Genomic DNA, 18,243 nt, shown 5'->3' with positions numbered 1-18,243 from the left:
TTTTTTACTTTATGAACTAGGCTGTAACAGAAAATAATGCTTGAAGATAAAAAATCTTTAGAGTTTTCAGTATATAAGAAAATAAGGTTCAATGTATTTATTTAATATGAGATGTGGCACCTTTTTGTTTTCTTTGGTTTTATAGGCCTAACTATAGACTAGTTACAGTATATTGTGATTGTTTCCACTATATCTTGCAACTTTCACTTAGTTGCACAATATTGCATGCAATACGGCATGCCCAAAAAGTAGTTGTACAGCTCGTCATACATGAGCTCACGTGTTTTCCAAGAGTGACAGGGAATATCTTGCAACAATCGTGACTCTCAAGCAGTATATCTGTCGATCCGTCTTCTCACTTAGCATTTTATTTTATTTTTTGCCAATTGATAACTAAGTGGAGTATGGAAAAATCCAAAAACTTTTCAATAACCAGAAAAGACCATGGTTATGGCAAACGATGGTCATTGATTATAAAAATCACATAAAATACCAAGAACCAATTCAGAAACTTGTCTTGTTATATTCATTGGATTTTAAGGAGTGCTTAAATGTAAAGCACTCCAAAGTCCATAAGTGTAAAATCAAAAGTCTTAAGTCAAATTTCAATTATAAACCAATGAACATGAACAAAAAGACCAAAAGTAGGATGTCCTTTGATTGCACTTTGCCTAATTTTGATTTAAAATATTCCTTCCAGAAAGGTAGATTTCATGTGTTGCTATCATCTCAAAATTTCAAAATGAAGATTCGTTATTAGTTTAGACAGTTTATTTAGTAAAACTTGTAATGACTAGTATGTTAATAGACTCACAACACTTTCAAATATTTAGAAACTCCACCTTGAAACCTTATAGACAAATATCAATAGAACAGACATATACATTTATTTTTTAAATGTGGACTTGGTTTAGTTACAATAAATAAACAATTATTACTATATAAGTTCTTCAGTTTACAATGTCGGAATATGGCTTTTAAAATTAAATTCTTAAAATATTTCAACATTGCTCTGGAGAGCCAATTTCAGTCATGAATGAAGGGAGAACACGGCGAAAGCAATTCTCGTAATGCTCGCGACTCAGTTTGTTTATTGAGTGATTATTTATGCTTTCATGGTTTATTAGTGTAGTATACTGCAGTTGGTTTGTATGAGTCTGGATTATCTCCAGTCAAAATATCGAGTGGAACTGGACATCGAAGGTGACCTGAGATGTCTTTTATCACTGCTAAATCCAGATAATTAAAAACTTATAATAGACCTAACCTTCACACTCACTAATTTCAAAACGTCTGAAGTATTAGCATTATGGATATAACTACCTTTTGTACATATTATAAAATAATAATCTGTGTTCTGTGTTTAATTGTTATACAGGGTGTACATAAAGTCCTGCACGGGTATAATATTTTCTAAACGATAACAGATAAATAAACAAGATTTGGTACATCAATACTACACCTAAAAATCTACTTTTTGAAGGAACTATCAGTTTTCTGTAATATCATGGGGACGTCCCGCAAGGAGTCAGAAGGAAATCTTAAATAGGAGCATAGGTCAATATGGACATCATTTTAAAGGGCTTATCTAGCAGAGTGTAATGCCGCAAACCGCACTCAAAAAGATTGATCCAGTACAAAATGGCGACTGTTCAAAGATTTTACTTGGTTACATTTTATTAGTAGCCATAACCCCAGTAAAGCAAAACTGCAACCAAACGAATACTGCAGCTAACTACTACATTATGCTTGTCAGTTGTACAGAAGTGAATTATGACATTAGTTATCCTCAAGGGTTACAAATTTGGTCCTAATATATTGATAACGGGGAAAACCTGATAACAGTAACAATTAGAAATCTCAGCGACCTATGACGATCGGAAACACTTCCTGTTTTCATAAAGTGTTGAACAGTTCTCCCTACAGTTGTTCTAGAAATTGGCTGCCTCTCGTGAAAGTAGTCATTAAATAAATGGCATGCTTCCTCGTGTGATCGTCTGTTATTTCCCCAACCAACCATCATAAGAAGTGTTATACGTTCACGTTCGTCAAGCGACATAGTGTAGTTGAAGAACTACAAGCAATACGGCAAACTCTTTTGTACTAAAGCGCACTGATAAAATGGATGGACAGCACTACTAAAACAAGAAAACTAGAATAGCCTACTATGAATAGACTGGCTAAAGTCCTAACTGCGACCCAAAGATAAGAGATTTCTAATTATTACTGTTATCAGGTTTTCCCCGTTATCAATATATTAGGACCAAATTTGTAACCCTTGAGGATAACTAATGTCATAATTCACTTCTGTACAACTGACAAACATAATGTAGTAGTTAGCTGCAGTATTCGTTTGGTTGCAGTTTTGCTTTACTGGGGTTATGGCTACTAATAAAATGTAACCAAGTAAAATCTTTGAACAGCCGCCATTTTGTACTGGATCAATCTTTTTGAGTGCGGTTTGCGGCATTAAACTCTGCTAGATAAGCCCTTTAAAATGATGTCCATATTGACCTATGCTCCTATTTAAGATTTCCTTCTGACTCCTTGCGGGACGTCCCCATGATATTACAGAAAACTGATAGTTCCTTCAAAAAGTAGATTTTTAGGTGTAGTATTGATATACCAAATCTTGTTTATTTATCTGTTATCGTTCAGAAAATATTATACCCGTGCAGGACTTTATGTACACCCTGTATTAGAATAAAACTTACTGGCAGCAATAAATGTAGGCAAAGATAATCAAAGAAGTATTTGAAGCAATATTAGTTTTGTAAAATATGTATCAAATATTTAATTTTAAAACATGTAAATCTAAAATCGACCGTAAATTAAAAATACAAATTTATATCTTATGTGATCAATGTGTTTATCACATAAAGTGATTGAGGTAGAGGGGAGGCGTGAGCAAATTTCAGTGTACTGAGGTAGGCACCATGCCTGAAAGGTTGAGAATAATTTATTATTTTATTTACAGCTGGTTTTATCAATACAATATTAGAAGTAGGCCTAACATATGAATTAACATGTTGACTGCGGCAGACGCATCAGTGCATACTGGATTGGTAATATACCCACAATCACACCCAATATAAAGCTGTGCGCGAGTAAAACGTAATATAACTAGTCTACTTTTTCTCAGCATGAGTACGTAGTGAAGGTGTTATACAGATTTGAATTCCTATAAGTTTTCTGGAGTACAAATCCATTTTGGCTTTAAGGAAATATACAAAAAAAAAAATGGATCATTGACAGATAACTTCATATTCATTCTGTATAAATATTTGCGAAATTAGCCTATTTTAATTGAAATAACAGGATTTTTTTCTTTTGTCTGATTGTTAGCACCTTATTTTAATCTTGATTTTCACCTTAATGTTCTCCTTAAAACCATACATTACATTTTAGTACTTTTAGAGCCACACCTTGCTCTTGAAACAATGAAAACGTAGTTTCAGTACTTTTTAGAATGTGTTAATCCCAATATAATGATAATTAAGTTACTTGTTTATTGTTATGTTAGTTATGTTATGTTATGTTAAGTTAGCCATTGTTAATAGTTGGTTTCGACTTATAAATAGGATGTAAACAAATCTAACATTACAAGCACCAGTTTTTCATATAATATAAAAAAATATGTTATTTGCACTTTAGTTCCAATGATAGTTATTGATATATTTAGATACAATAAGATATTTTTATTGTCATTTAGCACATTTATAAATCATGTGATACAAAAATTCAACAAATTATGACATATTATTTTTTTAATATAAACCATTGCTTTAATGGGAAAAAATTAAAAATCCAAAATCAACACATATACAAATTTTTCAAACCAATAAAATGTATAGGCCTAGGCCTACATTAAATTGTAAAAATCCAATAACGCAATTAAAATACGATTACAACCTTTAGAGTAAGTACTAATATCACAGGCCATGCAGTCATATTTATGTTGATTTCAAGTTATATTTTATGGTTTTGGTTACCAAATAATTATATAATGCACCCTAACTAGGTAAACTGTTGTAAAGGGTGCCTCTGTGTAGTAATCAATGTCTAGATTTTCAGATGCTACTATTTGATAGCTAAAATATCAATTTTCATTATTAGATACTAATTTTTAAACGTACAAGTGCTACGAGTCACGATCACAATATATAAGAACGCTATCATAACACTGGAGTCATGATCTTGATGCATTACCAAGAATCATATAGCACTGTTATGAACTTTTTCCTAAAATATTTTTATGTTGAAAACCCTGCAAAATCATAAAACATGTTGCTAAAATAAAAAGCCCATTTGTAAGTAATGTATATATTATAATGTTATATATATAATGTATATATATAATGTTATATATATATATATTTTTATTAAAAGTAATTACTCACGTGTTGTATATACTTTTATTCAGTATTAAATTGCAAAAAAAGGTAATAAAACATTTAATTTTACTTTCTTCAAGTTTTTACAAATTACCGTAAGCGATTATAATTTTTTCAATTAATTCGTTTTTTCTGAAATAAAGACGCATACGATTTCATAATTCAATAAATATTTATATTTTCACAAATATAAAAAAATTCTTATAATACCATGGAAACAGCCTGGCATTTTAGGAGAAATAACCTTAAGGAGCATCTATTACCAAAGTCTGTCCACCTAAATAAAGTTACACTGTGTACTATCAAGTTTTTATTTTTCAACATAATATTTTTATATTTAAAGTGTTATGCACTATTATAATTTACTGGTTTCTATATAATAGTTAAGAAATGTATTTACTATGCTTTAGGCTACAGCTACAAATTACTTAATAATTGCCCCCTACTACTACTAAACTAACCCCTTTCAAAAATTTACTACTATGCGTTTCACTACAATTCACTAAACAGGCATACGAAATGTAGACTGAATAAAGCTAAAAAAATCATTTTAACTATGAAACAACATCCATTTATATAATATTTATATTACATCAAAATATGATTAAATTTTAATGGATGTGATACAAGATCTGTAATTAAGTTGCAGTAAGAACCCTGTTGAAATGTATTTAGTCTACTCTATTGAAAGAGGAAATGCTTAATTATAGTTTATGTCATATCAGTAAAATTTAAGAAACTGCTATTACGTGTATGGTATTTTTTGATTAGAAAGAGAACACTCATTCAAAGCTCGTTGTGGCTGCCTAGGTATTGAAAAGCCTAAAAAATTAAAAGAACCTTGTAGAAAGATTTAGTAGGTGAATAGGCTGATAGTCATGCCTCTGGTCTTCAGTGTTGCCATATCCTGTGCTGATAGCAGCGAAAAACATCCCTCAAGATAGTATCCATCAATAAAATATAAAAATTCTAGAGTCTCATCACGAGTACTTGACAAAGCTAAGTACATCACTAGATAAAACAAACAGTCATAGCGAGTACTAACTAACCACACAAGCAGGTTGGCACCAGCACTGCTCCCATGATATTTATTCGACTCGATTATTCATTCATTGCTGTATTGTACCCCTCAGGAGAATTCACTTAAGGCTGGATTATACCTTCCAATTTAACTTACACTGGGTATAGTCAGGCCCGTATTCAGACAATTTTACCAGCATGGGGCCTGGGCCAGGCCTCACCACACGTATATTTGAAGGGACCGTGTCAACGGACAGCGCGATGGTGGATGTCGGCCGAATCCGGGGCCCGCCAAAGCTCAATATGGCCCTGGGTACAGTAAAATCAATGTGTCACATATTTGGGTAACCCCATGGATGTCCAGGAGCGGCACATCACTAACAATAAATATTGAAATATTCAGAAAAGATGATGAATCGATAGGTTTAGTCTATTGAGGAGGATGACTAATGGAGTGGGTAGAGCTCCCTTAATGTTAAAGGCTGTTGCTAGCCTAATCGAGTACCTTCCCCTACCCACTTTGACTGGAAGAGGCTGGAACTGAGCTAGCATTCCCTTCTTCTATCCAAGGTGATGCAACTCAGATTTAGGGCCTACTACAGTATTCTATCTAAGGGAGTATTGACAAGAGGCGACCCCTAGTACCACCTTTACTTATCTTGGAAATGCTATCACTCTTGAAGCAAGTGCAATTTGTCTTTTAACACATTGAATACGGAGCCCGAGTATAGGTCGGGCTAGCACACACGCCATTGTATACAGAGTCCGACCTATACCGGGGCTCTCATATTTAATGTAATACGTTTAGGTATTCTGTAAAAAATTGGGTTTAGTTGTTTCAGACCATTTTCTATGTTATATCGTTTATATTTATACGTTTTTGTATGTCTGGAGTGTGTTTGTAAACAAAGTTACACTATTATTGAATAAAGTGATGTGGTAAATGTTGGTTTAGTTTATTTCTGATAGTTTTCGTACTGATACGAGTTTTTATTATATATTTTTCTTGCTTATTGTGTAAAATGAGTGACCATTTAGACAAAGAAACAGTGATATGATATCCTGTCAGATTCTGAGGATGATTTGGAGGAGGATGATCCTATTTGTAATGAAAATAAAAGATCAGCTGTGATTCAGTTTGAATGAATCTTGTGCCAAAATTATGATTCTGAATCGGAGAGTGAGTTTTCCAACAAAAATTATCCTAACCCAGATTTTGAGCTTAGGCCTAGTGATAAAGACGTAAGTGATGCTGAATATGATTATGATAAGCCTTCCATTAGTAATAAATGATTTCTTTCTTTCTTGTATGTTAATTTTATATAAAAAACTCATTTATAATATATTAGGTGGTTTAAAAATAAAACATTTACACAAAGTTACATTTAAAAAAATGCTATTTCCATCATTTTGTTTTCTTCCTAATTTTTTCAGATAATTATTTTATTATAATAAGGTATATTTTCTAAAAGTGCTTTTTCTCCTCTTTAATTTGATATATAATATGTTACGTTTAAACAATGTCTTCATAATGTTCAAAATTGTTTAAAATCACAAAAAACAGCCAATTTACTGAGTAAATCCATTGTAATAGGCCTAGGATTCAATGTGTTAATGATTAAGTGCAAGAAAACCTCCTCAGCTTAGTTAATATTGTTAAAGAAAATACTGAATGAAATTTTATATTATTCCTGCAAAGAAGACAAAAATACATTTTGTTTTCTAAGGTTCTATTTGTAAGATTTATTAAAACAAACTGAACACTACAAAAAAAATACTTTAAAACTGTATTTTATTAGAATAGCACATAAAAGCAAATACTGTAATATCAACATAGCATAAAGGTAATAATGTTGCAAAGCAGCATTGTGTACAAAAAATATTTATTAAAATAATTTTTGTGCTCTATTAAGTAAGGTTAGAATAGCCTTTTATTTTTATTTTATTTACAATTCCTAGATAAAGCCTTAAGGTAAATAAAAACATTTAACATCACTTACACAATGTATTTGTTAATTTCCTATTTTGAAATAAAAGTCAACTAAAACCATAAACAACAATTTTAATTAATTATCCTGACATTTTTTCATCAACTAAATGTAAAAGAACTATAAACCTATCCTAAACTGCTTTCTGCCTGACAGAAAGAATGAGTAATACATTGACACAAGACTATGACGTTTTAACACAAAAACAGTGTGACCAACAATAGCTTAACCACGTGAATGATTATAGTGTATAAATGCATATATTCTTTTCGGTGTCGCTTCAGTAGTATGATTGTTAAAGCAATCAATCGAGCAGGCACCTCGAAAAATAAATGCTTTAAATAGTGGCTTACAAAATTATACACAGTCAAGATCTCCATAACGTGACTAATGCCGAATGTCGTAAACGGCCCGGCCAAAAATAAAAGTTAATATAGTAATTTAATAACAATTTTTTCGCATAATTCTAAAATTATACTCAAAAATAATGTATACACTTATATATCTATCTTGAAATAACGTTTGGTCTAAACCATTTCCGAATTGATAATTTTCAGTTTAGCGCCAAAAGCACAAAAATTCAGTAGGTACTCTTTTGTCATTGTTATAGAAATCAAAACTTAGTCTGTTTTTGTAAATAGTTTGCTTTATATATCTAAATTAAGAAATAATATTGTAGATTTTAGTGTAACTCACATTACTGCAGCTCTACTAGTAATTTTCTTGTTATCTTTCAAATTGGGGTAGTTATATTTTTATTCAAGAATAATGGTGTAAATAATAAAATCACTTGTAAAAAAGATAAACATAAGCGCTGCTCTAATAAATTCCATAGTTGACCACATCGAGGGCTTGCTGTTTTTGGTTTAGAGTCTTGATTACGTGTATATTAAATCAACCGTGGCATCCAGTGTTGAAGAATCCCTCATAAAACCAAACTGTTTCTTGAAGAGAATATTGTTTACGTAGAGAAAAGGCAACCTATTAAGACATAACTTTTTAACTAGTACCTTTGAAAAGGTACTCTTGATTTACAAAGGCCGATAATTCTAACAACATTAGGACTCTTGAGTAATGGTTTGACAATATACAGTTTTAGGCGTTGAAGGAAATTTACCATCCACAAAGGAGGAAATTTGTAATACGGACCAGGGGCAAAGCAAGATATATGTAAGTATCTTTCAAAGTGTTGGAAAAAATGTAATTTCCTGTAGAATGTTTAAATTTCAGAAATATGATTTTTAGATTATATCTCAGGTTCATCGATAATCCTCAACAATAATGATGAAAAAACTCCCTGTGAATCATAAGAAACATATTAATTGTCGAATTGTGTCATAGCCTGCCATGACACTGGAGAGCTGAACTAAGTATATCCGTATTTACGAAGAAAGTGAAAATATTTATTTTAAATAAAGGATAATATTCTGGAAATAGTATTATATCTGACAAGGATATAATCTAACTAATTTCGAATGTGGGATATGGCCCTTTGCACATTACACGATCCTGCCGTCCGGCATCAAACCGGACTTTTTAAAACCATGGTATGTTTATTTTGACACTGCACGGTTTTGCCCGAACGGTAAAAACGACAATCATACAAATAAAAAGCAGCAATTCAGTTGTGTTAAAGGTGCGATCTTGTTAATATGGATCGTGACCAAGTTATTGCATTAGGGTTACTGTATCTTCGGCAGAAAATAAAACTGCACAATAGACTGTGGGTTTATCCAATTAAATAGAGACTTGAGGAAGTTAGGACCTTCTGCGTATTATCTGAAGACCTGAGAAATAACAACATAAATGTTTTAACTACTTTTGTATGTCAGTTGTCTTTTTTGATTAATTGCACTGGTAAATATTTATTAAAAAATATATTTTTTTGTGAATAGTACTTAATAAAAAGCATTTTTGTGTCTCGTTCATGTCTTCAAAGTCTGGTTTTATTGCTAAACATACTTATTCCCAGCCTTTTCTTGTTTCTATCATTATAATTATCTAATGTTTTGTCCCATAAGACAGTTTTTGACTCAACTAATGACATCAAATGTTCAACATCAATTCCCTCCATAACTTTCTAGTAAGCCTTATGATAATTTGTATAAGTTTTTATGACATTTCTTTTAATGAGGTTGAAAATTTTAGAAAACTTTTAATACAGGGTGGTTATAAATTATTGTACACATTTTAAGATTGAATAAATAAATAACCAATCAACTTAAAAACATGGAAATTGTTTTATTAAATAGCAAATTTAAAACAGTTCTATTACCAATGAAGGACAAAAAGATTACTGTTACTCATACTTTTACAAGGAAACTAAACTAATTCCACGTGCTCTCCGAGGTTTGCACGCAAATTTTGTAGTCTAAATTCAACCTCACACTATGTGTTTCTGAGCATTGCTGGAGTTATGCTTCCAATAACCTCTCGAACTCTATTCTTGAGTTCCTCAATATCTTGAACTTTTTTGGCGAAGACTCTGTCCTTGACATAGCCCCACAAAAAAAAGTCTAAGGGTGTAATGTCTGGGGAACGTGGAGGCCAAGGAATTGGACCATCCCGTCCAATCCAACGACCAGGAAACCTGTCATTTAGGTAGTCACGTACTATCTTACCCCAGTGTGGAGGGGCACCATCTTGCTGCCAGTAAACATTTGGTTGTCTATGCTCAATTTGCGGTATTGCAAAAAGTTCAAGCATGTCGAGGTATACCTCTTTAGTGACTGTCGGTTCTGCGAAGAAAAAGGGTCCTATCACTTCATCTATAGCCAATGCACACCAAACGTTTATTTTAGGGCTGTCTCTTTCTTGTTCTCGAACATTATGAGGATTTTCAGTACCCCAAATCCTACAATTGTGTCTATTCACCTTACCAGAAACATGAAAGGTTGCTTCATCAGAAAAAATTACTTTTTTCAAGAAATTGCTTTCTCTAATATTTATTGTTTGTTCTTCGAGGTCAAGTAATCTAACAGCAAAATCGTAGCGTCGAGGTTTATCGTTAGGTTTTAGTTCATGTAATAACTGAATTTTGTATGGATGGAGCTTAAGGTGTTTGTGCAAAATTTTTAAGACTGTTGATCGAGGTAATCCTAATTCCAAACTTGCACGCCGAGTAGACTTACCAGGGCTCCTCGTAAACAATTCTCTTACTTTATCAACAATAGCTTCAGAAACTGGAGGTCTACCAGCACCTTTTCTGTGTTGGACAATTCCCGTCTGTTCAAACTGCCTATACCAGCGTTTTATAGAATCCTTCTTTGAACAGTTATTACAGATCTGCTTTCATGAAACCAAAGAACACACCTTGCTTTTTCTTGCACACTAGCCATTTTGATACTGAGGTTAGTTTAGTGTTTGTTTAGTCAACTGTAATTAACAGCTGGTGTGGAAAGATCCATTGTTGACCAGCTGACTATGTCACAACACAAGTCATTAAGAAGAATCATTCCTTACACCCACAGTTTAAGTGACATTTTTACTTTCTTTTTATAACTACTTTTTATAATTATTGTAATGTGTACAATTATTAATTTTCAGTCAGTATATAAAAACTGTTTTAAATTTACAATTTAATAAAACAATTCCCATGTTTTTAAGTTGATTGGTTATTTATTTATTCAATCTTAAAATATGTACAATAATTTATAACCACCCTGTATTTGCATAACATAGATATAAACAACTCATGTTTCATTTCTAAGATTCGGCGAACTAGTCTTAATAACTTTAAAAGTGTTGTGTGATGAAATATCCTTTTTAGTACAAAGCTTGAGTGTTGTACATTACTGAAGGATAACTTAAAAGCGGGGGTTTATTTTATTCCGTCCTGGCAATTTTGTGATGCATAGTGTAATAATAGTACTCAAGTTAATTTTGTTTGTCACTGCTATTTTATTTAGTAATATCAATCTTTATTACGTAATATATTATTAATTTATAAAATTCTTTAATCATTGTGCTTAAAACAATTGCAACAAATAGAAATATTAAGGTAAATTAGTATCATCTCTGAGCATAAAATGTATTGAGTATCATGGATACTCAAGTAGTCATGAAGTATATTATTGTTTAATATTAAAAACCGGTGGTTTGTAGAGTACACACAATCTCTCTCAGCAACCGAATCTACAGACTATTCGTTATGGATAGCCTAAGATATCCATTTACCCTATTTTAAAAACTCGTGGAAACTTGGGCGAAAAGTAACATTGAAATATCTGAGGCATTTGCAAAATATTCTACCAATGTTTTCAAATCAAATGGCGCCTTTGTAGACAACGAAGAGGAAATACACGAGTATTTAGATTCTCACTTTTCAATTCGATTTCCCGTTACGAAAATTCAAACCATCTGAAGTTCACTCAGTTATAACTCACAACCTATATCCTCATAAGTCTCCTGGCTATGACTCTATTACTGGAAAAATACTGAAAGAACTTCAGAGAAAAGAAATTATATTCTTGAAATTCTTAGACTATACTGACACTAGAACACATACCCGATCGATTTAAAAGAACCCAGCCAATTGTCATCCCAAAGCCAGGGAAGCCCCTTACACAGCTGACCTCATACAGACCAAAAAGCCTCTTACCTATTATTTCAAAACTGTTTCAAAAGCTTCTTTTGAGAAAACTACAATAATTAATCTATGAAGATTCTGTAGTACCTGCTCATCAATTTTGTTTTAGGCGAAAACATGGTACAATAGAACAAGTCTATAGAGTAGTTGAAATGATACGGGAGTGATTATAAAATAAAAGTTATTGTTCGGCTACGTTTTTAGATGTCATTCAAGAGTTTGATAAGGTGTGGCATACTGGTCTACTATACACAATTAAGAATTTTTGCCTCACTCTATTTTAAAAACTAAAATAATATATTTCAAACCGATCTTTTGAAATAAAATACCAAGATGATCTTACTCGGTTATATTCCATATAATCCGGAGTTCCTCAAGGAGGTATACTTGGTCTACTTTTATACTTACTATATACCCCTGACCTTCCAGAAAATGGACATACTCAAATTGTAACTTTCGTAGATGATACTGCAATTTTGTCAGTCCATAAAGATTGTGTTCGAGCGTCTCATTATTTACAACAGAGCTTAGATGCAATTAATACATGGATAAAAATGGAGAATCAAAATTAACGAAAATAAACCAGTTCACATAACGTTTACATTAAATCAAAATTCTTGTCCTCAAGCTACATTGAATTACGCTCTTTTACCCCCAAGTAACTGAAGTAAATTATCCATCCATGCGCTTAGACAGAAGGCTTACATGGAAATCCCACATGTGGACGAAGGGATAGTAACTAAATTTTAAAACAGATAATATGAATTGACTACTCGGATCTTAATAAAAACTCAGTTTGAAGAACAAAATATCATATAAAACTATCCTAAAACCTGTATGGACATATGGTATGCAGTTATGGGGTACAGTAAGCAACTCAAATCTGTAGATACTTTAGCGGTATCAATCAAAATTGTTAAAAACATTGTAAAAGCTCCATGGTATGTATCCAACAAAACATTATATCACGATTTGAATATCCCAACAGTCAAAGAAGAAATTGCTAACTCAGTCGCAAGTATCTTTCAATATTAAAAGATCATCCAAACCACCTTGTGGTAAATCTACTTGATAATTCTAAAAATGTGTACAGACTCCCCTGAACTGCTATCATGGATCTACTTTTTAGGTTCTTGATTAGTGTTATCAATGGTTACTCAATTTTAACTGTTAATGTTATTTCTGTATATTATAATATTTAGTTATTGTTTTTCTCAATTTGAACAGATTGTAAATAAATAAAATGTTGTTTAAAAAATCTCTGTAGATTTACGGTTATTAAACAGATACGCACGAAACTTGTACGGCGATCATTTCCAGTCTCTATTCAGTTTGTTGTTGGTTAATCAACAGCTGGATAGCTGGAGTCAAATAGAACATGAAGGAACCAAAACCAAAACAAAAAAATTAAATACTACTACTAACCTCAAACAGTCAAACATGGATTCAGACCGCACTCCCAAGTTAAGGTAAAAATAAGATAATTTATCTATTTGTAATAGTTTATAAATCTAAATAATATGAGAGGAGTAATTTATTTTGATACTTTTTTGCAGATACACATTGTTTTGCTGGTTTATATTAATTATGTGTATGATTAAGGGCTAATTCAGAACTAACCTAGGACACTAGTTTTATGTGTGGTGATAAGTTAAAAGATATCCTAATTCATTTAGTGAAAACGTCATGTAGATATCACACATAAATTGTCCAATGGAAATAAATTAATCCATATTCTTTCAAACTAGTAGCTAACAATTGTTATTTTTTATCCACATTAGGCTACTTAACCCTTAGTAGCCTATTGACTATTCACTTGTACAGCAATACTTTTTATGAGTTTTGCAAGGATATATGGATAGTAATTAATCAATAAATAAAAAATATTAAAGTTTAACATATCATATATTTAGCAAAAGCAGGTAGGGTACGATAAGCGGACCTGGTTTTTTATATTGAAGAATGTAATCATCGTTACCTAATATTTGCATATCAAATCGTAGACTATTAAATCGATATAAAAGTATCTATTGTCCTCAATATCAATCATATGTTTTAAATTAAAATATGAATTTAATATTTACAGTGATGAAACAAATTATTATAACCAAAATTAGGAAAACTGAAGACGACCATATTTGCTCCTCTCACAGTTAAAGTTGTTGCTTTCCCACAAATTTCACATAATGAATTTTTCGGTAAGAGTCTAACATTTTGAAGCCAGGTAAAACATACGTCTTATCACCTTTCAAAGCAATGTCGTGTAGTTTTCTAAAATTTACTGCCATTTTAAATAATCAAATGTTTCTTATATAAAATTAAAATATTACCTTACGTGTATTATTTGAAAGTGTTTACAGCTGTTGATATAGATTATTGGTATTTATTTACAATACCGTGACCATGGAAAATGGACTTTTTTTTCATGGGTTGGGCATTTATAGCCTAGTATTATTATCACAGGTGCATATAAACTGGGGGGGAAAGAATATTATTGTATTATATTGATGCCTTTCGGGCATTATTGCGTTAAGGAGCAGGGGCATCATGTGATCTGGGATTCGACTTTTGCAAGCTCGAGTTAATTTTTTTTCTAAAAGAGCAAGCAGTGCGCAGCACTGCGCAGCGGGCAGGCATCGTTGACAGGATTAACGTACTAGTCACTATCATTTCAGTAACTTATCACTTACCTTAATGTTCATTGTAGTACTTTCTACACCGAAAACTGAAGTCCCCAAATTCGTTTACAACGAGTTCGTTGCCACACTTCCTATTACCACAACGCCTAGTCCGGTTATAAGCCCCGTGGTTTACATAAAATTGCAAAACTCCATACTTGTCTTTACGAATTGCTTCCACGTAAGATAACGAACATCCAACACAAAGGTGTGCTATTACCACTACTGAACTAGGAGGTTAAGAATAAGACACGGAGGAACAAAATAGTTCAAAATGGCGTCCCTTCTTTATTTGAGAGAGCCGTGGAGTTATACGAAACTGTCCAATAAGGAGGTTAAGAATAGACACGGAGGAACAAAATAGTTCAAAATGGCGTCCCTTCTTTAATTTAGAGAGCCGCGGAGTAATACCAAACTGTCAAATATGGATAGTGTTGCCAGAGGTACTGTCAAAAACAGAGTTTTCAGAGAATTAAAAAAAAATCGTAACTCCTTTGATTTTTGTTGCCGACGAATTTTTTCTTCACTATTGTTTTCAGGAAAAATTGTAGTTTTCAGAAAAAAAAAATGAACATACCTTTCCATGGTCACGGTATTGTAAATTGATACCAGATTATTTAAGTTAATTGTTCAAAATAATTAATCAGTATCGATTGATTATATCGGTGGTTATGATTAAGTAAATATCATTTGCCAATTTCAATATAAAAAACCGGGTCCACTTATCATACCCTACCCCAAAAGCTACATTATAATAAGTACAATTACTGGTATATGTGGAACAGTTAGTACTTGTATAGTAAAATTTGTGGAAGTACACAAATTGCCTTCAATACTAAAACCATAATACACCCATGAAGTACACGGTTTCAAATATGTACTTTAGGGTTTAATTTTAAATTTGTTGCTTGTATAAAATCATAATACAGATTAGAATTGTGAAAACATCAAAAGGGAATCTTTTTGGATGTTATAAACTCTTCTTGAAGTAATTCTGAAGTAATTGTTTGACTTTACCAGATTTTTATGGTTTTTGTGTTCATGTGTTTTTTTAACAAAAATAAATGTGCAAGATGTAGATATATTTTTATTTGAAGTAAATGTATCCTCAATTTGAATATTTTGGATTTTTATTTGAGTGCATTTAGTTAATTGGTACTCTACGCTAAATATGAAAAACATAAACAATAAAGTTTGCTTTAAAAAACAGTTAATAACTAATCAACATGCAACTGGTAAGTAACTTTAATTATTATTTTATTATTCTTTAGCTTTTGCTGTAATAAAATATGTATAATATGTTACAGTTTATTAATTTTTATGTACTTATTGTTTACTTTCTATATATGTTTGCAAAACGGAAAGACGTGTAAAATAGCAGTTCAGGTGAATAGTCAGGACTTTAATGTTTAGGCCTGTAGAGATGTCTGATTGTCATTTAGACACTTCGAAATCCAACAGCAATTAAAGGAGAACAGCTATTATGGCATTATTTGATTTCTCCAAGACATTGGACTGCGTTATATTCGGTTTGTTGTTAAGAAAGCTGCATGCTTTAGGATTTTCCGAGGTTAGTATTACCTGGATTAAATCTTATCTCTCGAATCGGCGGCAGTGTATAAGTTGTGGCTGACAAAGTATCTGACTACAGGATGCTCACTTGTGGTGTGCCTCAAGGTTCAATACTGGGACCTCTTTTATTTTTACTTTATGTAACTGACATTTGTATTGTACTTGTATTCACTAGATGTCACATGTATGCTGACAATATACAAATTTACGCTCACTCATATATATATATATATATATATATATATATATATATATATGAGTTTATTCTCATTTACAGCTGATTAAATATATCTATAAGGGTAGTTTTCAACCTATGGTTTCACACCATGACAGCCGTGGCAGGCCCGCGGTGTGTGCAGTAGTGGATCACACATTTTCCCCGCTACAACAATTGCCACTGTCGAATTTGCACTGAGCTGCAGTCGCATAAACATGGCCGCCTCTATTGACTCTCCTGCCAAATGTAAATTGAGGAGTGTTATTCAATTCCTGCAAGTAGAACGCAATAGTACTGCAGAAATCTATTGGAAAATATTCCGTGTTTACAGAGAAAACATGAGTGATGGTGTTGTGCGTAAATTGTGTCAAAAGTTTAAAGATGAATGTTAAATTCAAAAATCAATTTGAAAAATGTTAAAGCTGAAGCCATTTGGCAATTTTTGTGGGTGTTAGTCAGTATCTTTGGCTTTCTACACCACTCATGTAAGACACAGCAGTGCAGTGAGTCATCGCACCCCTTTCCGCCAAAAGTACTACGGTAAGCCTACCAACAATGACTACAATGATGCAATCTACCAACTCAATCAAGACTTCAAGTCGAAAGGACTCAATTGACTCATTGATTTGTTCTGCTATGGGTTGTGTTAGAGGTTGTATTCGACCGTAACACTTAACACAAAATATTTCTCAGTTTTAACACTCAACTGGAACCACAGTATACATAATTTCTTATGACCAAGTAGTAAGAAGAGAACTGTGAAATGGGCTCATCCATAGTGAGTTTGTAGAAACCCTGAGAAAACTGATTTCAACGCATAGCGTCATAGCGCAAAACCAGTGAATTCTCTTGAAGGTCCTATTTACTAACATCAGTAAGGTGTCTGGGTTTTGTAGTGAAGTCATCACGCCTACAACATTGTCACTTGGTATCCAAAGTTATACGCCAATCAGTAGTGTGTTGGAAATATTCTTTTTTTAACACAGTACATATCAACTTATCAATGGTGGGTTTTAGCATATAAACAGTAAATTCTCTTGATGGTCCTATTTATTAATCTTGGTGAGATGTCTGGGTTTATGGGTTTGGTAATGGAGTCATCCTACCTATAAAATTATAATTTGGTATCCAGAGGCATATGACAATGTAGTAGTGTGTCAGCCAAGTTTACTTTTAACACTGTGCATTTTAATTGGCATTTTAAGAATCCCTCTTTCTCGTAACGCTCTGACTGATGTAGCAACAGTTTTAAACCAACAGTTATATTAATCTGTACCTAACCCTTAGATTCAATATTACTGCAATTGGTTTTTATGGATAAATAATTTTTTTAGATATGAAGTTGACATGGATGAAGATGAAGATGAAGATGATGAATTTATCAGCGATGGTTCAGATAGTTGGGATGAAATGGAAGATGATAATCAAACATCTGTAGATTGCTTTTTTTGCACAAATACATTCCGCAGTATAGACTCAGCAGTTTCTCATTGTTCTAAAGAACATGGATTTGACCTCCCAAAGTTAAAGGTGAGTTAATAATAAAGTAATTAATATATGCAGAAGCATACATTCAATGTTTAGTTTACCAATTATGTAACTTAATATTTAGACATAAATATTGAGTTTGAAGTCTCTTTTACTTTTTGAATAATTAGTAGGTGTTTGTATAACTGTACACTTACACATTTTTTTACAGTAATATAAATTTCAACAATATGTCCAGCGTGTGTGAATTGTACTTAAATTTACAATGTACGGGGAAAATGTGGGATACATACAGGAA

The 18,243-nt window shown here is 32.2% G+C and overlaps 1 protein-coding gene across 1 annotated transcript in view; it reads left to right on the top strand.

Annotated features, from left to right (window-relative positions):
* The first annotated feature begins 13,166 nt into the window (after nt 1-13,166).
* LOC124357461 (protein arginine N-methyltransferase 1) overlaps nt 13,167-18,243 on the top strand; it is a 41,275-nt gene continuing 36,198 nt past the window's right edge. Inside the window, exons 1-2 of the mRNA XM_046809285.1 lie at nt 13,167-13,459; nt 17,792-17,987. Coding sequence (XP_046665241.1) covers nt 13,431-13,459; nt 17,792-17,987 — 225 coding nt within the window. The 5' untranslated portion in view covers nt 13,167-13,430. The remainder of the gene's footprint in view (nt 13,460-17,791; nt 17,988-18,243) is intronic.

This window comes from Homalodisca vitripennis, chromosome 3 (assembly GCF_021130785.1).
Source record: "Homalodisca vitripennis isolate AUS2020 chromosome 3, UT_GWSS_2.1, whole genome shotgun sequence".
NCBI classification, from domain to species: domain Eukaryota; kingdom Metazoa; phylum Arthropoda; class Insecta; order Hemiptera; family Cicadellidae; genus Homalodisca; species Homalodisca vitripennis.
The sequence above is the reverse complement of the archived record's forward strand: the minus strand, read 5'-3'. Positions and strand labels throughout refer to the sequence as shown.